At 33.1% G+C, this 10,734-nt stretch overlaps 2 protein-coding genes across 2 annotated transcripts; both read left to right on the top strand.

Annotated features, from left to right (window-relative positions):
* Nucleotides 1–218: 218 nt before the first annotated feature.
* Nucleotides 219–1,907, top strand: LOC121121846 (enhancer of split mbeta protein). Its single transcript, XM_040716843.2, has one exon. The coding sequence runs from the start codon at nt 1,198–1,200 to the stop codon at nt 1,720–1,722; it is 525 nt and encodes a 174-aa protein (XP_040572777.1). The 5' UTR covers nt 219–1,197; the 3' UTR covers nt 1,723–1,907.
* A 7,118-nt stretch (nt 1,908–9,025) lies between these two features.
* On the top strand, nt 9,026–9,812 carry LOC121121847 (enhancer of split mbeta protein-like). The gene has a single exon (XM_040716844.2). It carries the CDS (start codon nt 9,090–9,092, stop codon nt 9,612–9,614), a length of 525 nt encoding a protein of 174 aa, XP_040572778.1. The 5' UTR covers nt 9,026–9,089; the 3' UTR covers nt 9,615–9,812.
* The last annotated feature ends 922 nt before the right edge of the window (nt 9,813–10,734 follow it).

Genomic DNA, 10,734 nt, shown 5'->3' with positions numbered 1-10,734 from the left:
TTACCTTTATTGTATAACACAATCTTTTTCCCGAAAAAAAAGAAAAACACCCAAAATCAGTTGATAGTTTGCCAATTTTTCCCAACTATAAAACTATAATTCACAGCAGTTGTTCACAGCATTAAAAGAATTAATTATAATTCAACCAATCCACGTTTAGAACACTAATTATGAGAAAAGAAGCAGAAGTATCGACAGCTACAAACAAATGACAGTGTATATTTTTGTGTAAGTGAGGTAACGCCGTGTCGCGAGTGTAAATGTAAAAAGCGCTAGGGATTCTTGCTTGCTAATACGTTTGGAGGTTCATAATAGGGAGAAATAAAGTTTTACAACAAATAACGAAACACGCCTGTTAACTTGATTTATGTTCGTATTGATATGGATTTTACGACACTACAGATGACGTCACATTATCCTATTTTGTCTAATGTAATTTACAAATATTTCTTCCCTTCCGGTTAATTTACCTTGCTAATTCATTTGAATGGGTGAATTCATCGAGGCCTATGGAGTAATATTTAACGTTCATTCGGACAAAAAAAGTGTCGCCACAATTACTACCTAGTATAAATTTTAATCATATTCCTACTTTTTTTTAAACTTGAGGGAGAAATTATTATTTATTTAGAGAACTAATATTTTGCAGGGAACCAACTTATACTGGTTTTTAAATAAATGATTTCGACAGTTTTCACATCCCTAACTAGGAATATAGTACATAAATATGAAGCAAGCCGGTAATGAATTACAAAAACGTATTAACAGTCATATTAAAGCTTCAAGCATGTCCTAAGCAACAAAGCGGGATTTTTTTTTCAATAAAATCAAAGCCACTTCTTATTGCAGATGGAAAAAAAATGAAATTTTTCATTATCCAATGAAAAAATACCCGCTCGTGCTTGTGGCAGGTGCTACTTAAACCCTATGTGATAGTAATTTTAAATGAGTTCCCACGGTTTCAGAGGAACGATAAAGGAAAAATATTGTTATTTATATGGTCTGCTTACATAGGTGAAGGAAGCGCGTGTGCGCGGGGAGTCATTCTCTTTACATACAGTATATGATTGTACATGTAATATTATATATATGCTAGCTCTCCTTTTCTCTACAACCATTTCTAACTAGAGCGTCAAACCCAAAAGACGGCGATTATATATATTTTCATAAGTTTTCTCTCTCTTAAGTGCCATCAAAATGTCAGCACCTATGTTTACTGAAACTTCACCCTACATGTCCAAGACTCATCAATACAGAAAGGTCATGAAGCCTCTTCTCGAAAGGAAGCGACGTGCTCGGATCAATAAGTGCCTGGATGAAATAAAAGACATTTTGATTGACACCCTTCAATCCGAAGGAGGTGAATCCATCAACAAACTTGAAAAGGCGGACGTCCTCGAAATGACAGTGAAACATCTCAGACAAATTAGAGATAAAAAGAATTCTCCGGATCGTTATTTCGCTGGTTATACCACTTGTGCCAATCACGTAGGCCAATACCTCTCTTCTGTTCCCGGAGTCAACGTACACTTTGCAAGAGATCTCATGTCACACCTAGGGAATCAACTCACTCAACCTCTATCTGTAAACACTGCTTCATCATCTCACTCTTCATCCGTATCCCCCTCAGAATCTGGTTATTTCAGTTCTGGATCCATGACTCCTCCTCCAGAATCACCAGTACCCGTCATCAAAACAGAAGGATTTTGGCGTCCTTTTTAAAAGATGTCATTTATTTTTTGATTTCAATCTTTTGATTCAAATTCAATATTCGTCTGTGATACTGTTGTTTTCATCGTCTTCCAAGATATAATTTTTACTGTTGCCATTATTGTTCATTCTGTTAACAAAATAATTTATAAAAAAAGAAATATCTATAAATAAATATACGTGAATATTAAATTGAACATTGTATTATTATTTAATGGATTAAATAATTTGAATTTGATGTGGGTTTTTAAATTTAATGCAATTAAATGATCCTTTTCATTACAATGACTAAAATAAATATGGGGTCATTCATAAACCAAATGGTTCTCTTTTTTCACCCCTCGCCCTGTGTGGACTTCCATAGTTCTTTTGTTTCACCATCCTAGAGCCCCTAGCTTTTTCTATCACTAACAAAAAGATTTATCTAATAAATAGCATGGCTATTTTAACCCTCTTTTTAGTAGATTCATCCAATGACGTTTTACGTTTTTACTAAACTTATTCTAAAAGACTCCTTCTAAATATTTTTTTTAGAAAGCAAAAAATTATTTCTAAAATTAAAAATGAGTCTTTCTTTAAATTTTTTTATCCACAGTTTCTTTTGACGTCATGTATGTCTCCCCAGCATTCTCCATAATAAGGATATAATTGGTTTTTTAGGACCTTGCCATCTCCTTCCCTTTAAGTAAGCACATGGTTTTCCCCCAAAACCTTTATTTAACTTTTCAAGATCATGGTATATATGTCAACTTAAATTTTATTAAATGTGGCCAGACGGCTACAAAAAAATATACAAGAAATAAATCATGAATTTGAAGCCTAATTTTCCGTCACTGAGGTGTGGATAAGCACTCCCAGGGAAGTAACAAGGAGTTAATGAACACATGGTATAAGCAAAGTCTGTACTTAATGTAAATCTGCAATAGAGACGTCCCTTCCTTAACGATTATAGGAAAGGTTGGCTAAAAAAACAACTTCAATTTTATCAAATGTGACCACATGTAAGAATTTATATACACAAAATCATACTTAGTGTTATCATTCTGTGGTTTGATTCCTTATTTTATTTCAAGATACAGCTCTCCCTTAGTGTATAATTTGTATTATTAGATGGGACGGCCGTACCTGCTCAATTAGTTGGATGAGAATAGTAGTAGAACCTTTGTTAGTAATCAGTTGTAGGTAGCAAAGGTTTTTCTCCCTCTCTCGTGTTACTAATCGTTAAAGTGAGAAAAAGAAGGAAGATTACTTCTCACGGTCTCTCATTTATGATAATAGAGATTATTTTGGGGTTTTTCCTTTGATTTGAGACAAGCAGGTGCTGAATAAAATAATATATACATAGGTATAAACGATTTTTTAAATCTTGATTAATATGATGTGAAACTTGAAAAGTGAAAAAAAAAAAAACACCTTACCCTTGATTAGGGGTGACTCGGTCCTTCTGCATGGACTTAAAATCTGCCCCATTCCTTTTATCGGTCCTTAACAAACGCCCCACATTTTAAAGTGCCGTCTTCAAAATAATGATGTAACAACTAGCCAAGGTTCAGCTTTTTATATTAAAGAAAAGAAATAGGGCTGTAAATCCTAAGCATAAAGTACCTCAGTTCACCAAGTGAATTAGTTTAGTAACTTTTTAGTAGTATTTTTCATGCAGAAGAATAATTTGCTCATATTCTTAGCTTAGGCCTAATTATATATCCTAATATTTATTCACATAAAAATTAACAAAGATTGATTAATAACAATGCATTTATTAAGCATTTACGAGTAATATGACTAAGGGCATCTGAACTTTATGATGCGACAATTAATTATCATTAAAAAAGACATAAATTAATATATCAACTAGCCTTACCTTTTAGGATTTTTAGATGAACGAACTAATTCAGTCGTTTAAAGAAGTTGAGTCTGAACCGGTCTCAAAGAAAAATTAGGTCTAGACTGATCTTATGGACGAAAGAAAGTTATATTCCAAAATTGTCATCATCGGCACAATAACGTTATATGAAGTTAAATGTGTTACAATAATTAGATATTTGTGTAACTCATAACTCAGGAAAGAGAGCATCGATGCACTGATGGAGACCGGAAAAAAATCCTTCGATAATTTAAAAGGAATTTCAGTCGTACAATTACGGTTTGGACCAAAATATCGGCCTAAATTATACTGGACGGAAAACCAAACTGAAAAAAAAAATCTATCTTGGATTGAGTTACAACACTAATATATAGGTATAATCGATGTTTTTAATCTTGATTAAAATGATGTGAAACTGAAAAGGGGGAACCCTCACTTTTGATTCATTCAGAATCAGGTAACTAGATATGTACATAAGTCAAGAAAACATCGCTTTAGCTTCATTAGACTTCTTATTCAAATTGAACAATGGCCGTCACTTGCATCAACTTTGAAAGCTTTAATATTAACTTTCTTCCTTTTGAAACCCTATTAGATTTGTACTTCAAGGACGACGATCTTCCTCATCATCACAAAATATTATACTTAAAACCGTTGAATAAGAATCAGAAGAAGAATAAGAAGAAAAAAATAAGTGGGTGGCCGTTGAGGAGGACCTCTCATAAAGTTCATGGGAAAAGCGGAAATGAAGTCCTCTTGACTTCAACCATGGAATGGTTTTGATAAACATCAAAATGAAAAAGAGTCTTTTCATTATTAAGGTGAGTGTGTCAAGACCTCATCAACAGGTGAAGAAGAGGTTGTTTGTATTTTTACAAGAAACTAACAAGATTGAGTGCACTGCACAGACATGAAACCTAATATAAATTTTTTGAGTCGACATAAAGACGTAAAATGACACTAAGCCCTGAATAAGAAGCTTAAGAAATACATGTTGTGTCTCTACCTCCCTCTCTGACACATACCCATAACCATTGGAACGTCAAGAAAAGATTATTTTTTTAATGAATGAGATGCTTCACTCGAACATACTTTTCTTATATAGATGTAACTTTGTTAGGCGTCTGTCTGTTTTTTAAGAGTTGTGCACCTGAATCGGGGAACAAATGTGGTTTTTCTTAAATTATATATTTATATACATGGACTGGTTATACCACTAAGTATCGTCGCATTCTCTGAACAAAAAGTTATTTTTTACTTCCATGCCAAAGACTCACTACATGTTCTAAGTGATGAAGTTGATGAGTACTGACCAGGGCAGATTTTAACTTGAGTGGGGCCTAGGGTAAAATAAACATCAGGGCCCTTTTCTTTCTTTTTTCAAGAAAATAAAATATCGAGGTGGAATTTATGTTTATTTTTTTTAATGGATCTATTAGTAAGCATAATTGTTTGTTAAACTTTTTTTTAGGGAAGTCATTTCTAATATTTTTATTTTTATTTTTAGAAGAAGCCAATTATTTGAAAAATGATATTTTAATTTAAAAAATGTACCCTGTGCAGTTTCTCTATTTGTCTAATCAAGGGGGAGGGTAGGATAAATACCCTCAAAACCAAATCATAGTGAAGGGCCCTTTTTTATACAAATTGGGTATTTTATTGATGGTACCATAATCACACAGCTAGACAATGGCAAGGGATGTGAATATATATAAAAACACACCTGAGTGTCTATCATCAAAAATATGATAACTTTGAGGGACTACATTTCTCCTGACACAAAATCACTATAAACTATAGTCCTCCTTGCTCGTGGATACGATATAATTTTGAAGGAGGGATAATTAATAAGAGGATTCGTATTTTGTCTATTACCAACATATCCTTGTTTTTAAATTCATACTCATCATGATTTAGCCAATAATCATATCCCTGACAATGGCCCTCCTGGTCCTGCCATCATTGCACTGTAACCACTAGACTACAGATTCTTCAATATACAACACAGAAAATCCGTTGTAAAAAGGAAACAAAAAAAAAGTTCAAAATGAATAAATACCAGAATCAGTTGTAAATAATGACCCAGTAATTTTCGTATGACCTTCAACCTATATGACCCTTAGTTTCTTTCCTTTTTTCTAAAAGTATTTAACGATTCATTCTATGTCATTAAAATATATGCGTGTATGAGTAAAGTGTTCTCCATCATGAATCCTCTCATTCATGCCAAATGTGTACACTGTATATGAGTATACGTTAGTGTTGAGACTCTGTCCGAGATATAATTTTTCCCCGGTTCGGTCTTAAGTGTTTTTTTCTAGAGCAATTTGGAACGATATACCGATCCTGACCATATTCAAATTAAGTTGTCTTTTGCTAATGGTGGACCGATTTTTTTTTTGTCTCAATCTATAGACAAATTTTTTCCCCATCCCACCTTATTTATAAGTTGTACAATTTATGCAACATATTAAACATTGTATGACGTTATTGTGCCGATGATCACAATTTTGAAACTCACAAGACGTTCTCATTAGTTTATCTATGAATCGGTATAGACTCAATTTTAAAGGAGATCGATCCAGACCAAATTTTTTGTTATGACTGAATTTCGTTAAAGGCCAGAATAAATTAGGTTTACTAAAAATTATAAGGGTTTCAGACCGATCATAGATTTTCAGACCAAAAGCCAACACTAGTATTTTTACATTACCTTTACAAAAGGAATAAAGATATCTTCAAAGGGGATTTGTCATTGTATAGTTCAATGGATTTATAAGAAATCAACTCGGATTTGCTATTCAGTTACACAAGAATATAACAACAGTGTTTGCTTACAAGATGGGATCATCAGTTGTAACAATCTTTCAGGTGTTTGTTGTTGGATATTAGCTTCAAAGTTGAGATTTAAACAAAGTTTATGAGTTTCCTTATTTAAGGCTAATGATTTCATGCATAATAACAGGTAAAGTTTGAATGTATTCTTACTTAATAGACAGTAACTCTCTAAAAAAAAATTTATAACAGAAGAAGATTAGGTCAAACAACACAAAAGCAAGCCGGAATGATTGTTCTCAAATTTGAGTGTGGATTATATTTTTATGCTTCGAAATTAAATTTATATTCTTATTAATCCTTTGGGTGAGAAGCTAATTGCACTTAAGTAGCCAATCTAGACCAAATTAAGTCTCATAAATCAAAAAGAGGTTTTTAATTATAGATAAAATTCTTGTATAGCTTAAATCATCACACAAGTTTTAATACAAAGCGTATAAATGACTCAAAATATACTAATGAAATATTGTTTACTTCATTTGTATATGATGATTGTTTTATGCTGACGTACCACAAATATGATTGATCTCAACACTTAATGAGCCATTAAATTTTTTGTCGTAATAATAGATGATTATATGGGATACTTATTTACAGATTGAAAAACACTTTCCGTTCGGCGTATATCCTTTTTTTTAATCAATTAAATTGAAACGTGTTAAATAAATTTTGAATAAAGAGAAGTTTTATGTATAAAAAGTTTAAGAAGCCAATGAAGTCTTTTATTTTAATAACAAATAAAAAGAAACGATAAGGAAAAATTACATCTTATGTAGATATTCATAATGCAAAACAAAATGATTATTTTTTAGAAATCAAATATTTACTCTTTCTATGACTGACACTCAGTCTTTTAAATCAAATAAAGAGTAAAAATATTGAGGGGGATTTTCATAACATTTTTCAATGATAAAACTACCTACTACTCAAGTAATGAGTAGTGATAAGAGCCTTTACTACGTCCATAATTATACTGAGACATTCTTTTCCCGTATATAGTTAGGGACATGGAAATGTAAAAATAGTTTAGATCATTATTACACCTGCTCATATTTCTCACAAATTGAGCGGCAACAAATACGTGTATGGAATGTAAATATTTGAGCCTCATTTATGAAAGGTTGTAGAAGTTTCGTCACATTTTTTATTGCATGTTTCACACAGTTTAATGGTAAGGGTCGATATTAATTAGTGCCTTGTGTTTCCTCAGAGAGCAAAAGGAAATGGAACCTACCTATCATAAAAGGAAAGGAATGTCGTTGCTTGTTCTCTCTGCGTGCTGAAGGAGGGCCGGGAGGTCAATAAAGTCAGAGAGCAAGAATTTGTTACCACAATTACCATTTTGATATTCTTGTAAAATATGTAGATGTGTTATAAAAAGATACACTACTGTGAGTGTGTTCCATATAGTCGACATAGTGCCAGTATGTCAAAAAAAAGCGAAAATGAATGTGGTCACCCTGAGAATTCGATGAATGTTTAGAAGAGTAGCATAGCTGTCATGACGTTCTGACTAGATTTGCTGCGAGCAAATGAGATGAAGAAAAATAATAAGCACAAATCCCACTCTGCCTGCATAGAAATAATATAGTCAGGAATTACTCCAATGGCAATCACCAGTTCAACTCCGAGTCCAACAAGGACTTACAATTGTAACTCCACAACAAATCCCCACCTGTGTTACTTTTCGTCTTTCATGCACCAATGATTACTTTATGTGTTCACTATTTAATAATAATGATAACAGCTTTGGAAAATAAAAACACCTATTGAAGTAGTAACTAAGAAAAGCTACTATTATCATATTATTTTCATCTATGAACTGATGCAATGTTTCACTCTCTTACCAACTGACAAAGCTAATTAATCAGTATTTTTCAGTTTGTATCAAAGAATTGGATGAAATTTATATTCAATAAAAGAAATATGTCACTTTAATTGTACTCAGAAGATCAGCGTCTCCATTATGACCTACACTCCATATAGAGAATCGAAATTAGAGATTAATTGATGTTTTCTTTGTTCTTCTTCATATTAATATTTGCCCTCGGGATTACTCATTTCCCGAGATCAAATTTCATGTTTAGTTCAACGTAGGGGTTCAGGAGGTGAATATTATGGGTGTTGTGAAAATTCTTTTGGGAGGCTGACCTTTTTGCTCTCTTGCAATTTCCTTTTGATATTACTTACCATGTATGTATATACGTACCTCAGAGAGGATCTTCTTTTTCTTTTGTCGTGAACAACCTGAAAGATAATCTTGAAAAGTCAAATGTAGTGTTATTGATGACTTAGAAAACTACTAAATACATACAAACAAAACAAAACAAAACAAGCCAGTAATTTAACCTCTGGGATTCTTAATTATCAAAAAATGGCGGCACGTGGGGGGAAACCGCAGGTGCTACCACTACTTCATCTTCATGTAGATATTTGTGTTAATGTATATGTGTGATAGTCTTTCGAATTGTGTTCTCACGGTTTCAGAAGGAATGGAGAGAGAGAGAGGGGAAAACTCCTGTTGTTTTTTTGACCTGCGCACATAGGTGAAGAGGGAGCGTGCTGGATCTATGGAGGAAGAATCTATAAATTGAGAGACTCCTCCTTCAGAAGTTATCATTTTCGTTTAAACCATTCATTTGAGCACAACTCAAATATCTACTTTAAAAGAGCTTTCAAAATGTCAGCACCTATGTTTACTGAAACTTCACCCTACATGTCCAAGACTCATCAATACAGAAAGGTCATGAAGCCCCTTCTCGAAAGGAAGCGACGTGCTCGGATCAATAAGTGCCTGGATGAAATTAAAGACATTTTGATCGACACCCTTCAATCCGAAGGAGGTGAATCCATCAACAAACTTGAAAAGGCGGACGTCCTCGAAATGACAGTGAAACATCTCAGACAAATTAGAGATAAAAAGAATTCTCCGGATCGTTATTTCGCTGGTTATACCACTTGTGCCAATCACGTAGGCCAATACCTCTCTTCCGTTCCCGGAGTCAACGTACACTTTGCAAGAGATCTCATGTCACACCTAGGGAATCAACTCACTCAACCTCTATCTGTCAACACTGCTTCATCATCTCATTCTTCATCCGTATCCCCCTCAGAATCTGGTTATTTCAGTTCTGGATCCATGACTCCTCCTCCAGAATCACCAGTACCCGTCATCAAAACAGAAGGATTTTGGCGTCCTTTTTAAAAGATGTCATTTATTTTTTGATTTCAATCTTTTGATTCAAATTCAATATTCGTCTGTGATATTGTTTTCATCGTCTTTTAAGACCTTTGCCTACTGTTGCCATTATTATTCATTCTGCTAACAAACTATATTATTTAAAAAAAAGATTTTTATTATATGAAAATAGAAATAAACCTATATTTAATCAATTGAAGTAAATATCAGTTCCATTATTATTTTGGGGTTAATTATCATAACAAGTAAATTTGGTGCATCTTGAGAATAGGAACTATCTAAAATTGATATTAATCCTGAATAGATTAATTATTGGCATGTTGCTTCTTATGAGTGACTCAACATATTTGAAGTGTCCCGCTGATTGGTATATAGGAATAAGTGTTTGTCGACTCAGTACAATATAAACATTGCCATAAACTAAATATTAATATACAACATATACACTACATAACTTTATATATATTTTACAAGCACTATTGCTACTCTGAATATTCACAGTTGGCTTTAAAAGGGAAATTCACATGTGATGTGTTGAAATATGTACATCTGCTATTCTCATGAAAGAAAGATCACGAAAGTCATTACAAAGCCGTGTGAAAATAGCTTGGGAGAGCAGATGCAACAAGTTATGAACTATGTATATATATATGCAGCTGGGGGTATGGGAATTGTTTATATTATGGTATACATATAAGTAGCAAGCCAAGCTACATGTGTGTGCTGAACAAAGGGCTGTTTCTTTTTGGTTTTTTTTTTTTTTCCAATTCCGATGTTGTAAATGCATACTAACACAAAACGAATTAATATCCCTTCAGTTTTCCACAAATCTATAAACCAAGTGGCGAAACGTGATCAATATTCATACAAGTTAAGGGTCGGAGCGACACTTTTTCTTTGTCCACTATTAGGTAGGATCTTCGAATATTATTAAATAACTAACAACGGCGTCTCCATGAATTCACCCTTTTTTCAAAATTAACAAGGTAAATTCTAAGAAAGAATGAGAATGATCCTTACGGCATTTAAGGAAAATGACAAAAAATGATTTACTGACGTACTCTGTAGTATCATAAAAAGCAACATTCAGCGTAGGGAAATGATATAATTACGACTATTTATCTCC

This window comes from Lepeophtheirus salmonis, chromosome 7 (genome assembly GCF_016086655.4).
Source record: "Lepeophtheirus salmonis chromosome 7, UVic_Lsal_1.4, whole genome shotgun sequence".
NCBI classification, from domain to species: Eukaryota; Metazoa; Arthropoda; class Copepoda; order Siphonostomatoida; family Caligidae; genus Lepeophtheirus; species Lepeophtheirus salmonis.
The sequence above is the reverse complement of the archived record's forward strand: the minus strand, read 5'-3'. Positions and strand labels throughout refer to the sequence as shown.